General features: G+C 42.9%; 2 protein-coding genes across 2 annotated transcripts in view; one reads left to right on the forward strand and one right to left on the reverse strand.

The window, feature by feature from the left end:
- Positions 1-18,228, reverse strand: part of LOC122401899 (mannosyl-oligosaccharide 1,2-alpha-mannosidase IA-like) — a 667,988-nt gene that overhangs the window by 210,612 nt on the left and 439,148 nt on the right. The gene's annotated exons all lie outside the window — the stretch shown is intronic.
- On the forward strand, positions 493-4,303 carry LOC122401898. Its single transcript, XM_043404322.1, has 2 exons — positions 493-1,598; positions 1,684-4,303. The coding sequence occupies exons 1-2, from the start codon at positions 493-495 to the stop codon at positions 4,259-4,261; spliced, it is 3,684 nt and encodes a 1,227-aa protein (XP_043260257.1). The 3' UTR covers positions 4,262-4,303.

Raw genomic sequence — 18,228 nt, forward strand, 5'->3', positions numbered from 1 at the left:
GTTCAATCTTAACATCGCAGCATATCGCGCGATTGCATGTAACTTGGGCCTCCAAGGATAAAAGTCTCGACACGTGTTGAATGTAATATAATATCTGTGGAAGCGCTGAATATTTTATTCTAAAACTACCATTTTTTTTTCCATAATGCTTTTGTTCAATCTTAACATCGCAGCATATCGCGCGATTGCATGTAACTTGGGCCTCCAAGGATAAAAGTCTCGACACGTGTTGAATGTAATATAATATCATGGAAAGAATTATGCGATATCAGCAGAAACTGCATAGAACCATGTTGGCATGCAATGCATTTGAGGGAGGGGGAGAGACACCGAAAGAGTTAGGCAGAGATACCAAATCGCTGTGCTGGTATAAAAGCACGCTTTAAACTGCACAAGGCCTCAAATAGTTACAACGTGTTGCATTGAAAAAAAAGGATATTACATTTACATTTACATTTACATTTACATTCCATTTACATTCCATTTACAATCATGGAACAATTCGCACAAGTAGAACGCCAATTGTTGGATCAATCCGAACGATTGATTTCGCAGGAAGAGTACCTCGCGTGGGAAGAACGGTGCAACGAGTGTATCGAATCTTTGGAAGAACACAGCCGCGTGAAACGCCCGCGATTATCGATCGGTGTTCGACAATCGTTGGTTGCTCGAATCGCGCGACTCGAAGGATTGAAACATTTGGTGCGCAGACGTTTCGCGCGTGAAGGTGCCGGACATTCGAGTACGGGACTTTTGTGGCGTGAAATACACACTGCGTTCGATACTCGCGTATTAACAGGTGTCATCCTAAATTCGAATTATATCGAACCGCGCAACTTCCTCCAGGATGCAGAGACCATTGTGCTGGAGCATGTTCGGGACACCTTGAGGAAACATCGAAACCTCAAAGTGAACACGGTGTTCAACGGCGAATTTGTGGCAGGTGACAAGCATGCTTGTAAAAGCATCAACACCCAAAACTGTGAACTCTTCCACACATCCGATCTGCAGGAGTGGTACCAGCGATGCGTCGTCGAATCCACCCTGGCATCGCTGGAAGAGTTCCAGGAACGCGACAGCGGATGGGCATTGGCGAGAATCATGAATCTGACCGTCAATGTCAATAAGTATAATCCACTCCGCGCGGGGTGTCACTTCAAGTTGCCGCGAGAAATCATGCTGAAGAGGGCAACAATAAGCATACAATCCTCGGACAACGCATGTTTCGCGTGGGCAGTTGTCGCAGCTCTTCATCCAGCAACAAAATATCCTGAACGTCCAGGTTCATACCCGCAGTATACGTCGATCCTAAATCTCCAGGGCATTGAGTTCCCAATGTCTCTGGGGTATATTGGGAAGTTTGAACGGCTGAACGACATCTCCGTCAATGTCTACAGCTTCGAGGAGAAGATGAAGAAGGGGCCAACAGTCTTCCCGCTGCACCTCACCAGCCAGAAGAGGGATAGACATGTAAACTTGCTTTACACGCCGAATCAAGAGCACGGCGATGTAGGGCACTTTGCATGCATTAAGGACTTGTCCAGGCTGGTGGGCATGCAGCTGAGCAGGCACAAAGCCAAGAAATTCATCTGCGATCGGTATGTATAAAAAAAAATTTATGAAATGTTTAAAAAATGTTGAAATATATGTGAAATTAAATAAATTTTTTTTTGGGGTTTACAGATGCATGCACTACTTCGGATCTACCGAGAAGTTGGAGGTGCATTCGCTGGACTGCGGGCAGATAAACAACTGCGCCATTCTGCTGCCCAGCGAAGGCGACAATCTGCTCAATTTCAGCAACCACGATAGGAAGGAGCGGCTCCCTTTCGTGGTATATGCAGATCTGGAGTGCATCATCGCAAAAACGTTGGACAACCAAGCGGGTGATAATAAATTACATACATATCAACACCACAATGTACACAGCATTGCATATTATATGCATTGTTCATATGATACATCACTGTCGATGTATCGATGTCGCCGCGACACAGATTGTGTTTCATGGTTCGTCGACGAACTTAAAAATTTTGCAAACTTTGCCAAACCTATTCTTACCAGTAATGTTCCCATGCTGGATTTAACTCCCGAACAGTTGACGACATTTCGCAATGCAGCACATTGTCATATTTGCGAAGAACCATTCAAGGCTAGCGATGTACGAGTTCGCGATCATTGCCATCTGTCCGGACGGTTCAGAGGCCCAGCACATTCGGAGTGCAATTTAAATTATAAAAATGTGTTTTACATCCCCATAGTTTTCCATAATTTATCCGGCTATGATTCGCATTTCATTATCGAGGAAATAGCTACCGCTTTCGAAGGTCACATTGATGTATTACCTATAACTAAAGAAAAATATATTTCTTTCACAAAACATGTTGAAGATACGGATGAATCAGACTCGCAAAATTATATTAAATTACGATTCATCGATTCATACAAATTTCTAAATACCAGTCTCGACAAATTAGCATCTTTTCTTAACACAGATCAATTAAAAATTTTGCGATCCCAATTTGGAACATTATCCACTGAAGATTTCAATTTATTGACGCGAAAGGGTGTCTTTCCATATGAATACCTTGATTGCGCGAACAAGCTGCAGGATCCATGCTTACCACCGCGCGAGTCATTCTACAGTTCGTTAACGGGCGAGACTGTATCAGAGACCGATTACGCACACGCCGAGACAGTCTGGCAGCGTTTCGAGATTAGAACCTTGGGCGAATACAGCGATTTGTATTTGAAAACTGATGTCTTGTTATTGGCAGATATTTTTGAAAATTTTCGCGAAAGTTGTATCAAGAGCTACGGATTAGATTCAGCGCATTACTATACTCTACCTGGTTTCACATGGGATGCAATGCTAAAACATACCAAAATTACATTCGAATTGCTCACAGACATCGATATGGTCATGTTTATCGAACGCGGTATACGCGGGGGCTTAAGTCAATGTTCCGGAAGATACGCACATGCCAATAACAAGTACATGTCATCTTACGACGCATCGGAAGAGTCATCGTACTTGATGTACTTTGACGTGAACAATTTGTATGGATGGGCAATGTGTCAGCCTCTACCATACGCTAAATTTCAATGGGTCGAAGATGTTGTAAATTTTGACGTATCTTCAATCGGTGTCGATTCGCCCACGGGATACATTCTCGAGGTAGATCTGGAATATCCGCAACGTCTGCACGATGCTCATGCAGATCTGCCGTTCTGTCCGACGCGTGCCAAACCACCTGGCAGCAGGCAGGACAAGTTACTCGCGACGGTATACGATAAGCAGCGTTACATAATCCATTATCGCAACCTGCAGCAGTGCACGCGTCACGGTCTTCGTATTACAAAGATACACCGCGTGCTTCAATTCGCTCAATCTCCCTGGCTCCGCGATTACATCGAACTCAACACACGATTTAGAACAAGCGCGACAAACGACTTTGAAAAGAATTTGTACAAATTGATGAACAACGCAGTATTCGGTAAAACTATGGAAAATGTACGAAACCATGTGGATGTAAAACTTGTGACACATTGGGAAGGGCGATATGGCGCGGAGGCAATGATCGCGAAACCGAATTTCCACAGCAGAAGTGTTTTTTCGGAAAATTTAGTAGCTGTTGAATTGCGAAAACTCGAGGTGAAATTCAACAAACCGATATACGTGGGTATGTGCATTCTGGACATATCAAAACTTTGTTTGTATGAATTTCACCACGAGTACATGTCTCCTAAACACGGGCAAAATTGTAAAATTCTATACACCGACACTGACAGTCTTATTTATCACATTCGGTGCGACGATATCTACGAGTCTATGAAGCACAATATCGATAGATTCGACACAAGCGATTATCCTACCGACAATCCATATAATATGCCACGCGTAAATAAGAAGGTTCCGGGGCTGATGAAGGATGAAAATAACGGTGCGATAATGACTGAATTCATAGGTCTTAGAGCGAAAATGTATGCACTTCGCGTAGACGGCAAAAAAGATACGAAGAAGGCGAAAGGCGTCAAGACCAACGTCATAGCCAGAACGATAACTTTCGTCGACTACGCGCAGTGTTTGCGCAAAGAGATCGAAATGGTTCGCAGACAATCATGCATACGGTCTAAATTGCACAAAGTGTACACCATTTCGGAATCCAAAATCGCTCTAAGTCCGTATGACGACAAGCGATATATCGTACCCGATTCGACCGACACTCTGCCCTGGGGACATTATAATATACCGTTGTAAAATAGAAATTATTATTATTGTATTTATTATAAATAGTGGAATTTATTGTATAATATAAAATTGTTTACAAATTGTCCGCAAATGTATAGAAATTAGTATTTATTAACTCATTCATATAAATAGTGGGATTAATGTGTAAAATAAAAGTCGCCACTCATGTATATGTATATGCATCATTGTATTTTATTGAACCATGTATTATTTTACAATACATTATTTTTATTTATCCAAGAATTGTGTGATTTATCAAAGCCCAACCACTTGACATACACCTTATCCCCCTTTCTACGCAACACTTTTTCCACTAGATGCACATCAGGATCTGTGACGCGTTGCAGCTCATGTTCGTAGAATCCTCCGGCAACAGGTTTTCCAAAGGAATCGAGGAGCAGATACGTCGCGGGATTAGTTGCCTGTACTTTGGCTATTTTAAACACCTCCGTTGTCCAATTCGGTGTATAGCCTTTATCGAAGATGGTTTTAAATTTGCTCACGCGCACAAACTCGCCCAATTTGAATCTCGCTGGAGCAGCGATCTTTATGTTGCTGTATACTGTAGCTAGCAGCTTATCGGCGATCGCAGGGGTAACATCGCAAGGACGCATTCCGATGGTTCTATGTTTTCGTGCGTTATACTCTGCAAGTAGACGCGGTAGTGCATCAGCCCATTTATAGGTTCCATTGAGCGTAAACAGTTTCCACATATTGTTCTTCAAAGTTCGATTGAAACGTTCTACGACGGAGGCCTTCATCACCGAATACGTCGAATAATGATTAATGCCATGCTTTGTCATGAGTTTCTGCACATCAACGTTGTAAAATTCTTTTCCTTGATCGGTTTGCAAATTTTTCGGATGTCGATCTCTAAATATCTTTGCAAACGCTTTAGTCACCTCAGCACCACCTTTAGTCTTGAGCGGTACCGCCCATGCATACTTGCTCAGCACATCGATGACCGTGAGTATATAGTGATGACCTCGGTTGAATCGCGAGTATGGACGCATTTCTACAACGTCAGCTTGCCACAGATCATCGTATCCATGCACTATGACGTGTCTCCGCGGGAAATGTCTTCGAGCTGGAGCATGCAATTCCTCAACAAGTTGTCGCTTCTTGAGACTATGGCTTTCATTACTCTCGGATTTCGATATTGGTTGCATGTTTGATCGCAGAGATGTCTTTGACACGAATGATGCGATAATTATCGTGTACATACATTATGTGCTCCCCATCGGCTCGAGGAAATTCTGGTCAAGTTCAACCGTCTCGCATGATTTTCCTTCGCATTGTCGCTGCGGATTCAATGCGCGTGATATCTCTTGAACGCTGTTTTGCAACGTCAACATATCTCTCTGAAACATGACCAGCTTCCTCTCCAATTCTTCATGCTGCTCTCTCAAAAGTTTAATGCTCTTTTCCACATATAGTTTATTAACGGCATCGCTGTCAACTGTCGGCTGAGCTACGCGTCGTATCTTGCGTGATTTTGCATCAAAGTCGGCACCTGCCACGCAAAGAGCATTGTCTCGCATATAATTTCGAAGCAAACCGCTCCATTTGTAATAGTCCATTCCAGCTGCTCCGCTCTTCTCGAGCGATACTCCAAATTTATTGATCGGCATCTCAACGCATACAGTGCACATCATCGGAGTTCCTCGATAATCGATAGAATTTCATGGCCATGCGAGTTGTTACCCGCCTGACGCGACGCTTCCAACAAACGGAGTCGATCCACCAGCTCGTTGGGATCGTCCCAGTGCACGTAATCGATCTTGTTATCATTTACCGTCATGACATGCGGAACCGGCAGGCCTTTCCCTGCCTTACTGGTCGATACACGGGGTAGTAGCGGCGCAATTACATGTTTATACTTGTATCCCTTGTTACCCATTATGGGATTTTGTGCGTTATGGCCACGTCTGTGAGCATTTGTTGTCAGTAGTATACTTTTGTATTTTTGTCTATCAGCATCTGTGTATATGGCGTCGTCGGGAATTCTCTTGAAAATAAGTTCATAAAGACCGGGCGTTCCTCCATATTTTACACCATCTATGATTATATTATCATTCTTGTCCATATCGAAAGCCTTGTCCCCAAGCATCGTTCCACTATTGTCAAAGTATACTCCATACACATGATCCATGATCGTATCCCTATCACCACTTAGGATGGCACGCATGTATTTTTGCCCCAACGGACCGAAATGATTGCGAAATGTTTGTTGTCCCTCGGATGTTTGGAGTTCATGCCTAATAGATGTTGCAAACGACTCATCGGGCAGAAGTTTCGTAAACGTCTTCAATATTGGTTGCAAGCGATTGTACGTTCGGAAATGTATTTATTGTTGTAGGCGGAACTGGGGAATCGTTTGACATGACATTCGGTTGTTTCCGCTTCGATTGAACTGGTGTGGAGGTTACGAGCGAATTTTCCGATGACGTGTATAATCGTTTTCTATGTCTCTTATGCGATGTGTTCCCTTTCGGTTGGATTTTTGGTTTATGTGTTAATGTTTCATTCCCTTCAACGTTCGTGCTCGTCAGCGATGGCATGTCAGCTTTTGTCGCTGTTGTATTTTCCACAATATGTTTTAAGGGATCGACAACAGGTTTAAAGTATCTCTCCAACGCGATATCTTCCTCCATCTTGCCAGTCTTCAAAGCCTGATGTTTCTTGCGAATGGAATCACTGGTTTTTGCAATTTCCTTCGCTATTCTCTCGCGATCCTTAATCTCCAGACTATCGATATCAATCATTGTGCCGCAGACGTTGCTTTTCCACCGACGTGTCGATGACGATTGACCACCTCACGGTACCGCAAACTCGTTAAATCCCTTTCTATAACGTCCATTGGACATCGCGCAATCCTTGTCTATCACCACGAAACCGTACTCCCGTTGCCAACAATTGCGACACAAAGCGCAGAAATCCTCGTAAGACATGTCAGTGTTTACGTGATCGTTGTACACATGTTTCAAGTTGGTGCCATCCTGCTTAAACAGAATCAGCAGATTTGCATTGTCACGTATAAGATGTTTGGGAATCTTTGCATACGTCTGACAGAGATAGAAACAGTCAACGTTCGAATGGCGCCCCATTGCAAAGTATTCTCGTATCGTATCTTGCTTGTCGCATGCCACGTCATCAAAGATAAAAATGGAATTCGGAAGCGATTCGCTCGGTGGGATGACGTCACTGTTATTTGAAAACGTGAAGTAGCCAATTTCATCTATCGGAGCCAATAAATTCTCCAAATACTGATATTTCGGCTGCTGCAACGACTTGGAATACACGTACACGTTCTCGAAGCGAACGCCGTGAGGACTTTCCAACAAGCTTACCAGCACATTGGTCTTTCCGCAATTTGATGGGCCGCAAATGAGGCTGCGGATAGTGTTTGGCAGCATGCTACCGTGTCTGCGTTTTGTTTTCGAGGACATCATTTGCGATTTATCATCAAAATTTGTCACGCGTATAGTCACAGGTTGTCGCACGAATCGCATCCTCGCTGCAAACCGCGAAAATGATTTTTGACACATCGAAGCGACTATGCGTCCTATTTATAGGTCCGCGTCGAAGCAAAACAGCTCAGTATTCGAAATGCTTCTCGTTCTGCCGGATAATTGCGACATTCGAGACATAACCTCTGAGCAGCTGATATATATACCAAAGATTATTCTACTTCACGAATTTGGCAGACACATTGACCAGTTGTGGGACAGACTCCCCGAGCATATAAAAGCCGATTCTGAGGTTCGGCAGTATCGTCGGTGTCTGGAACATTATAATCGCCCTTGGCAGCGAACGCATATCGACGGTCCAGCACCGCTGATTAAAAACTGCAGCGAATGTTGCCGACGAGAGTAAAGAAAGGCGGTGGTTTGTTAAATCGAGCGATAAACGCGCTACCTATCGAATTACATATCCCAGGATATCAGTTTTGTGGTCCAGGAACTCATCTGGCAAAACGATTGGCTAGAGGTGATCGAGGCATCAATCCGTTGGACGCAGCGTGTCGCGAACACGATATTGCATATTCGCGTAGCAACGACCTCGGCGAAAGGCACGCAGCAGATAACGTACTCGCTGACAAAGCGCGGAAACGCATCGTTGCGCGAGACTCGACTCTGGGTGAAAGAGGAGCTGCTACAGCTGTTTGGGCAGCTATGAAGGCCAAGACGAAAATCGGAATGGGGATGAAAACAAAACCCCGCAAAAGGACTGTAAGAAAAGCATCGCAAAAGCGGATTCTTCCAGTGGCCAAACGGGGTGGTATATTACCACTTCTCCCGCTGCTAGGTGTTCTCGGATCATTAGCTGGCGGAGCGGCGGGGATCGCCAAGGCGGTAAACGATAATAAGGCAGCGCAACGTCAGCTGCAGGAAATGCGGCGTCATAATCGCTCCATGGAAGGTCGTGGACTCTATCTGACACCATACAAGCGCGGACAGGGAATCTCGAAACGAAAAAACAAAAAAAAACGCCGAAAAGACAATAAAAATTCCTGTGGGTGTAACTACCGACATGCAATTGAATGAGTTGGCAAAACGTATGCGTATTCCATTCTTTAGAGGTGTTTTTATGCGCAACGCGCTACCAGCCGGAGGAGTACGTCGAAACGAGAGCGGTATCGTGAATTTGGACAATGTCGAGGGACCGGGGACTCATTGGGTGGCGTATGCGAAGAGAGGGCATCGAGCTGTATACTTCGACAGCTTTGGCAATCTTCGACCGCCTAAGGAATTGACACAATATTTGGATAATGATGATGATGTGAAAATTGAATACAATCGAACGTCTTATCAGGAGTATGATCAGAGCAATTGTGGACAACTATGTCTACGCTTTCTACAAACGATTGGCACCAAATTTAAGGATTGTCCCCCGCCACTCTGATTCAGTACTAGTCGAGCAGTTTCTCGGAATATGTCGTTAACATTGACTCTAACTGGCAAGAGTAGCACCCTCGTTGTAAGCTACTTTCCACCCATAGATTTGAGCGACGATGATTACGAGCTTGGTCTAACAACCTTTGAAACGTATCATACAATACCCAACATCGACTCGAGCAACGATAAATTCTACTTCACCACAAACTATGACACCAACAACAACAACAGCGTCGACACTGGCCACGAATACATTACGATTCCCCACGGCTCCTACGAACTAGACGCCATTGCCAAGTATTTGAAGCAGCGATTACTTGAGCGATATCCTAAAAATCTCGATGGTACCGATGATGATGGTGACAATGATATGTATCCTATAGTGTTACGCCCCAACAACAACACCATGAAAAGCGAGCTGTACTGCTCGTTTGCCGTAGACTTTACGAAACCCAATAACATTGGATCGCTATTGGGATTCTCGGCGAATCGGGAATTAGAACCGGGGCAGTGGCACGAATCGGACGACCCGATTAATATCATGAGCGTAAACATTATTCGCATTGAATGTAGTGTGACCGCTGGCGCGTACAACAATGGGAAGCGTGTACATACGATACATGAATTTTCTCCGAGAGTCCCGCCCGGATATAAGATATCGGAAACGCCCGCACAGATCATTTACCTTCCAATCACCGCAAGGATCATTACGGATCTAACGATACGCGTTGTGGATCAAAACGGACGATTGCTGGATTTTCGAGGTGAAGAGATTACCATCAGACTGCACGTGCGACGACGATAATACCTGTGGTGCGAACGAATGAGATGCTTGTGTTGAACGACTCCAGAAACACGTTTCTTCCAAACGAAATTGTCTACAACAACAACAACAACAACAACAACAGCCCTGAGTACGCTAAAACGAAGAGGCTCAGTGCTGCAAACATTGCATTTTTGAAATCATTGGGATTCATTGTGCGCATTTAAGTTGAAAATGGCTGACATTCTAAGCATTGGAGGGAAGCCGACGTTTGATGATCGCATTGTTAAGCTCGAGACTCACACATACAACCCATACGTTAACACAACGTTTGGACACAGTGATGAGATAAGAATACCTATACAACAGCAAGATTTATACACATTGCCGTGTGAAAGTTTCCTCTACGTGGAGGGGAAATTGACGATACATAAGCCAAATGATGCTTCAACGGTGATGTTGGGAAATAATTGCATGGCGTTCATATTTGATGAGATTCGATATGAGCTGAATGGTGTGGAGATTGATCGCAACAGAAACGTTGGAATAACTAGCACGCTTAAAAATTATGTATCACTGACATCCGATGAAGACAAAAATATGGAGAATGCTGGATGGGGCTTGAAACGACGCGATGAGTTGGTAGTGAAAAATCATTTCAATTTTTGCGTCCCGCTCAAATATTTGCTGGGATTTTGCGAGGACTACAAACGCATGGTTATTAATGCGCGTCACGAATTGATTTTAATACGATCGCGCAACGATAACAATTCTCTAATTGGGTCTCCAACGTTGGAACCAGAAATTGAATTACTTAAAGTGCAATGGCGGATGCCTCATGTGACGCTAAACGATGTTAATAAGCTATCGCTGCTACATGCTTTGGAAAGTGGGCAAAACCTGAGCATTAGTTTTCGCTCGTGGGATCTGTACGAGTATCCTCTCTTACAGAGCACCACCAAGCATTCGTGGGCCGTCAAGGCAGCCGCACAGCTGGAGAAGCCGCGATATGTTCTCTTTGCTCTACAGACTGCTCGAAAGAATGTGATGACCGAAGATGCTACTCGGTTTGACCACTGCAAATTGACCAATGTAAAACTGTTTCTCAACTCGGAATTTTATCCGTACGATGACATGAACTTGGACTTTGACAAGAATAGACACGCCATCTTGTTTAGCATGTATACGCATTTCCGTAAATCGTATTACGGACATAGTTGCAACGAGGCATTATTCAGCGTTGCCCAATTTTTACAATTTGGCCCCCTCGTGGTGATTGACTGCTCGCGACAAAATGAGTCGATCAAGAATAGCACCGTGGACGTGCGCATAGAATTCGATTGTAAAGAGAATGTGCCAGCAAATACTACGGCCTACTGTCTCATTTTGCATGATCGGGTGGTTGAATACAATCCGCTGACAAACGTGGTGCGCAAAATCAATTAAATCCCAACGCTACTTACTTGCCCTCTCGTGTGCCAAATTCGTACAAATTTGCATCATGAAAATCGAGATGCTTTACGAGAAAGATCGCATTCTCCCGCCTGTCTTGGAAGTGAACGGATCTCTAAATTGTTCCGATAATGACCGTACCAACATTTGTTGACCTGCAAGGGTTCAGTGTTGATGGAAGATTTGTTGTGAAGGAAGTGGCTGTCCTACGAAAAGGAACAATTCTCTCGCATTACATATTTGGGGGTTCGATGCCCCAATATCTTCTTACGAAATCTGACAAATCATGCATCCGGTGGTTGACGGCAAAACATCACGGACTACGGTGGGAAGATGGAGACGTTCCGTACAGTATGGCTAAACAGCTAATTACGAAAGCTGTTGTCGATGAAGAAGATGACGCACCGCATATCGCATATGTTAAAGGGCTGCAGAAACGAGACTGGCTTGCGGATTTCCTCGATGAAAATGCGCGAGCGAGCGTGATCATTGAGACACTGGACATGGACTACGAGGATACCATATCTCTAAAAAAGCTAAATGCACTTAATACCTTACGATGTGACAGACACGCAAAGCATTGTGCCATGCAAAATGTATTTAAAATATTCAACTGGTGGTCTAAACGCCAGAGAGAAATGCGTAAATAAATATAATCAATTTTTAATATATAAAAAATTTTGTTTCTTCACCCTCCCCAACCTAACCTCCTGCACATGATGTACGCTAGATTAAGACTATAGTTATAATTACTATTATGTAGAAGCGGTTCAATATGCGATCAAAGTGGTATGATAGACGTTTGATAGACGTTTGATAGATGTTCAGAGTGGTTCAATACACATTCGATACATGATCAAAGTGGTACGATAGATGTTCAAAGTGGTATGACAGATGTTCGATACGCGTTCAAAGTGGTATGATAGAGGTTCGAAGTAATTTTAATCCGTTGGACGCAGCGTGTCGCGAACACGATATTGTGTATTCGCGTAGCAACGACTTCGGCGAAAGGCGTGCAAGGAGGGTGTAGATTTCGAAGAACATGAAGAACAAAGACATCCTACTTTGCAAAGCTATGCATCTTTCAAGATAAAGGTTTACGTTCAAGAGGCAGGAGATGCAGCGAGCTCATTTGCATTCGATATGTGGGGCAGGTCTGAGGTATGTACACAATATTATTTTCATACAATTATCGCATCGTAAGTAATATATCATTTCTATATTCTAGAATTCGCAGAGGCTGCAGCCAGCTGCCTCACCACCCTCCTCGCCGCCTCCCTCGCCGCCGCCGCCCCAAAGGCCCTCGCCGCCGCCGCCGGTATGTAATACTTTGTATTGTTTTTTTGATTGATTAATGCTTAATGTGTTAATATTATCCCAATGATTGTATGTTCTAGGGCTCACCACAACCGCAGCGACAACCAATGGGGCCAGAAATGGCCTCACGGTTACGTCGGCCGTGGGTGCCTTTTAGGCGAATGCGGCCCATGCGGCGGCCCATGCGGCGACCCCGTTCTCCACCATCGCCACCGTGGATTGATGCGCGGCGGCCGCGGCATCGTTCGCCGTCATCAACCCCCCCCCAACACACCCTCACCGCGGCTATCATGGTCATCATCGGGTTCATCGTCGCCATCCCGGTAGGGCAGTGGAGGGGGGGAATTTTTTTAAATTATTTTTTTCTATCAATAAATATATAGTATCATTTAAAACATATATTATTTCTCCAATTTTATTTCACCCGTCTTCCACCTTATCTCCTCGCATAATTCTAAGATTCGACGTTTCAAAAAACAATATATTCTTCTATTGTAACAATATAGTGTCATTTTAAAACATATATTATTTCTCGAATTTTATTTACCCGTCTTCCACATTCTCTCCTCGCATAAATCTAAGGCTGGACCGTCGATTTAATTTATATTTTAATCCGTTGGACGCAGCGTGTCGCGAACACGATATTGCATATTCGCTTAGCAACGACTTCGTCGAAAGGCACGTAGCAGATAACGTACTCGCTGACAAAGCGCGAAAACGCATCGTTGCGCGAGACTCGACTCGACTCTGGATGAAAGAGGAACTGCATTTTTTCGAGTAAATTTTCGCATTTAGTATACAGTATGAAACTTTTTATTTCTTGTGTTTCGTAATGATATTAACCATTTTCTATAACGCGTTTTGCAAGAGTTTGACCAAACCTAACCACAGTGAACTATAAAAATCTGAATTTATACGAGTACTAGAATAATAAATAGAAAGAATAGATTTACGAGCCGAATGATGTGTTGTTTTTTTTTCGCTAGCTGTAAATATTTTCTTAGGAGAACATTATGTAATTCTTTTTTTTTAGATCTCATCAAACGTACCGAGAACGCCGAAAAGACAATAAAAAAATGCCTGTGGGTGTAGAAAAAAATTTTCGGGGGTCATCCCCTCCCTCGGTTCGGTATGAAAAGTTTTCGGGGATCATTCCCCCCCCTCTTAAAAAATTTCCGACGGCGGGCCAGGTCTGGAGAGGTCTCCGCGGCGGCTCGGCCTGGACTAATCCCCTGACATCCCCCACTCCGCGGCTCGTGTCCGCGCAACCACTCTTCCACTCCCCACAGGCCCCGCGCCTAAAGTTCTCCGTGCCGCACTCCCCCGCGCGCCCTACCTTCCCCTCGCCGCACGCTCCCCTCATTGCCCCATGGGTTAGAATCCCCATAGCTATACTACTTACTTGGCGGCGGTTTTAAGAAGATTAACGCTCCCGAGATATATATCGTTCGGCAAATTCTCCTTTATTTATGCCAGCTGCAATGCCCGACCGCCGTCACGAATAATTTTCGGGAGTATGTAACTTCCGGGGGTCAGATGAGAGAATACATACTTTATTCGAATAACTTCGTAACACCGACGATACAACGAGTTTCCCCGTAAATCCAGTGCTTCTGCTACACACCGGTGCTTCCCGTCGGAACAAATTTAAGGCACCGACTAATCGTGTAATACTTGGCTTAGTTTTAAGGAGATTAATGTCTCAGGGTTGCGCCGCCCCCAGTCATATTGTTCTTCGTTTTCATCCCCCTTTACGCGTCACGATCGCCAACGAAAACTTAGGAAATGTCGATTTATAATTATTTTGTATGTGATACACATCCACAAAAAATCTCAAAAAATTCTATATTTATAACAGTAACAAGCTATTAAAATTGTAACAATACGAACATGGTCGCAACAAAAATTGAGGTCAAAATACAAGCAAATGTCGGTTTTTGATTTTTTAAAAATCCATTTTGCGGTGAAAAATTCTGAAAAAATTATAGATTAATAATCATAACAAGACACTAACGCTGTAAAAATATAAACGTGGTCATTTAATAATTTCTATTAAAAAAAAATATTTTTATACTTTTCGAATTTTTTGAAAATCCATTTTGCGGTGAAAAATTCTGAAAAAATTATACATTAATAATCATAACGAGACACTAACGCTGTAAAAATATAAACGTGGTCATTTAATAATTTCTATTAAAATAAAATATTTTTATACTTTTGGAATTTTTTAGAAATCTATTTTGCGGTGAAAAATTCTGAAGAAATTATAGATTAATAATCATAACAAGACACTAACGCTGTAAAAATATAAACGTGGTCATTTAATAATTTCTATTAAAAAAAAATATTTGTATGCTTTTCGAATTTTTTAAAAATCCAATTTGCGGTGAAAAATTCTGAAAAAATTCACAAACGCGTACGCCGCGGAGCAAAATTCCCCCAATTTTTTTCAAAATCTTTGATACGATACAACAAAAGATATACAGCTTAAACTGAGAATTGCGTTATGCCCTGTAACTACCCTCTCGGTAAGGGTACAGGGTTGATATTTGACACAAATGGTTTTCTTTGAATGGTCTATTAACTGATATGTTCACTGATCAGTTTGACTCAAGTTAATGTTGGCTTGGAATTCTAATTAATCATTGGATATAACCCAGACTAATAATCCAGACCTAACCCACTAATAACTCAGACCTAACCCAGATCTAATCTAGATCTAATCCAGACCTAACCCAGATCTAATCCAGACCTAAACCAGACCTAACCCAGATCTAACTCAGACCTAAACCAGACCTAACCCAGATCTAACTCAGACCTAAACCAGACCTAACCCAGATCTAATCCAGACCTAAACCAGACCTAACCCAGACCTAGGTTTGGGTTAGGTCTGGAATAAGTCTGAATTAAGTCTGGGTTAGGTCTGGAATAAGTCTGAAATAAGTCTGGGTTAGGTCTGGGTTAGGTCTGGAATAAATCTGAATTAAGTCTGGGTTAGGTCTGGGTTATGTCTGAATTAAGTCTGGGTTAGGTCTGGGTTAGGTCTGGATTAAGTCTGGGTTAGGTCTGGGTTAGGTCTGGATTAAGTCTGGATTAAGTCTGGGTTAGGTCTGGGTTAGGTCTGTCTGGCAATACGTATTAAACGATTAGATCAACATCACTATTAATTATCGAATGATCTAAGTCAGACCTAAACCAGACCTAACCCAGATCTAACTCAGACCTAAACCAGACCTAACCCAGATCTAATCCAGACCTAAACCAGACCTAACCCAGTTCTAAGTCAGACCTAAACCAGACCTAACCCAGATCTAACTCAGATCTAATCCAGACCTAACCCAGATCTAACCCAGATCTAATCCAGACCTAACCCAGATCTAACCCAGACCTAACCCAGACCTAACCCATCGTCAACGTCGATAATTCACGAGGATTCTTCCTAAAAATGAGGTATTTAAGAGAAAAGTTTATGCAAATATCTGCTCCATTTGCTTCTTAACTATTGCAATTTTTTTAATATTAATTTTGTGTAACGAATATTAGAAAAAATTGGGAAATTTGTGAAGAAAAATGTCGTTGCAACCCCTTGCATTGCCTCAGTTTTTATTCGACTATTTTTACATTGAAAACGTTGTGTCAACAATTATTTTAAACCAGAAATTTTAAACTTCTTAATAAATTGAATAAGATCGAGATAGTCAGCTAAATATGGAAGATTATCGGTTAGGTCTGTAACCTAGTTAGTCACAATCTAATAAATTATAAAAGAATTAACTTTATGGAGGAATGACAACTCATTAAACTTGTCAATGAATAATTAACATTTATAACGAGTATATAATAATAACATTTTATAATATACATAAGTGGTGCTTGAAATAAGTTTGCAAAGCAACACCAATGAATTTATTTATTCGAGATCAGTGAAGTATCAGTATCAGTTAAAATAATCGAATTGCTTCGATCCCCTCCATCTTGGAGTTCTATTCCCACGGTGGTTCCCATTCCATTTTCCGTTTCTTCTTTACCCGGGGCGCGATAAATCCCTGCGTAATTACACACGAAAGCGAATCAATCCGTTCGAACCTAACATCGCCGGTTACGGAATAATAACAGTGCTCGTTGTTCGTTATCTCGGCCGGGTTTAATGCAACCTGCCATGAGAATGAACTGAATCCCGTGGCGCTGATAAAACGGGGTCGACGTGTTACTTTTAAGCGAACGAGCCCATTTATCTCTCCGGGCCCGAGCTACCGTTGGTCCGAGGACTACTTTATTTCTAGCGATGGGTTCCCTGAATCGCGATCGTGATCTCGATACTTTATCCCGGCGATCTCCTTCAACGTTTGTTGCTCCACGAAAATAATTCTGACTAAGTATTCCAACAGTCGAACGATACTTTAACCCAGAAAATGAAGCGAAGCTTTTTCATTGTTCAAGAAATCACGAACAGTTAGGCCAGGCGTCTTCTCCAAAACAAAATTCTTTGCTTCCTCGAGTTCCCCAAATGGAATTTTTCTGAGAAAACAGAGCAACGAATAACGTAGAAATAATTGTAGAATCTCATGAATATCGTACAGTTTGAGAATGGGTGTCGCTGAGCGATCAATCGCGATCAATTTGAAAGAGGTTCTGCCCCGTAAGAAAGAAGAATCCATAAATTCAGCTGAGGGGTCTCCGTGAACTTTCCACTCGAGCACACCTCCGAATCATCGTTAAGCCATCGAAGCTCGCGCTACGGTCAAGGCAGAAGTGGACGGGGCTGAGAAAAAGGAGGACTTCCGCTCGAGGAAACGAATCGCGTGGTCGTCGACGAGGTCAGGTTCGACGGGGTCGTTATGGACGATTTTCGACCTGAAATCGATCGTTAAAAACGTGATCTCGTGGCCTACGGAAATTCCGTCTCTCCTCTTCGATCGTGAACCCGAGATTTTCATTTTTGCCCACTGAGAATTGAAACAAACTCACAAAGTGTAAAATCCCATGATTTGTGGACGTAGAATATTTTACATTCCTCTTAACTCTATTTCAATCAATTTTTCAGGTTCATTTGCACGGAAGATCCAAGAATTTTAAAAGACGAATCTCCTAAAAGCTACCAAACTTTGTTTTCCCAATTTCACGAATCATAATCCTCTGTAGCGATAACGTGAGACCCTAACTATACCAATTTTCGCCATTGAGAGCGTCTCTGGCGTTGCACGAATCCTCCGATACGTTTCACAGGCCTGAGAGAATTTGTAACAAGTTTATCTTCGAAAAATTCGCGTTACTCTTTCATTATCACGAAAACTTGAAGCGGTCACTCCGCATCCGGCAGCCCTGCAGCCTCCAACGGAATGAATTTTCGCGAGTGCACTTTCATCACGGGGAATGCATTACTTTAAAGTTCACACGCTTCTTTAAATCTCTGTGAAAATGCAACGACGCGATGGAAAACACAAATCGTACGGAACGAAGAATCTAATTTTGTTATTTGGCTGTAATCAAAGACATCCTTTCGCAGACGAATTCCATAAATACGAATATTCTGTCAACTACGGTTC

Source organism: Colletes gigas, unplaced genomic scaffold (assembly GCF_013123115.1).
Source record: "Colletes gigas isolate AHSC1104 unplaced genomic scaffold, ASM1312311v1 Colletes_gigas_Sc00029, whole genome shotgun sequence".
In the NCBI taxonomy this organism is placed as follows: Eukaryota; Metazoa; Arthropoda; class Insecta; order Hymenoptera; family Colletidae; genus Colletes; species Colletes gigas.

What these genes read in the sequence shown, in the direction of transcription:
- LOC122401898 (XM_043404322.1), top strand. Translation starts at nt 493, where the DNA reads ATGGAACAATTCGCACAAGTAGAACGCCAATTGTTGGATCAATCCGAA. An exon ending in AAGAAATTCATCTGCGATCG is followed by an intron (nt 1,599 to 1,683) that starts GTATGTATAAAA and finishes TGGGGTTTACAG; the next exon opens with ATGCATGCACTACTTCGGAT.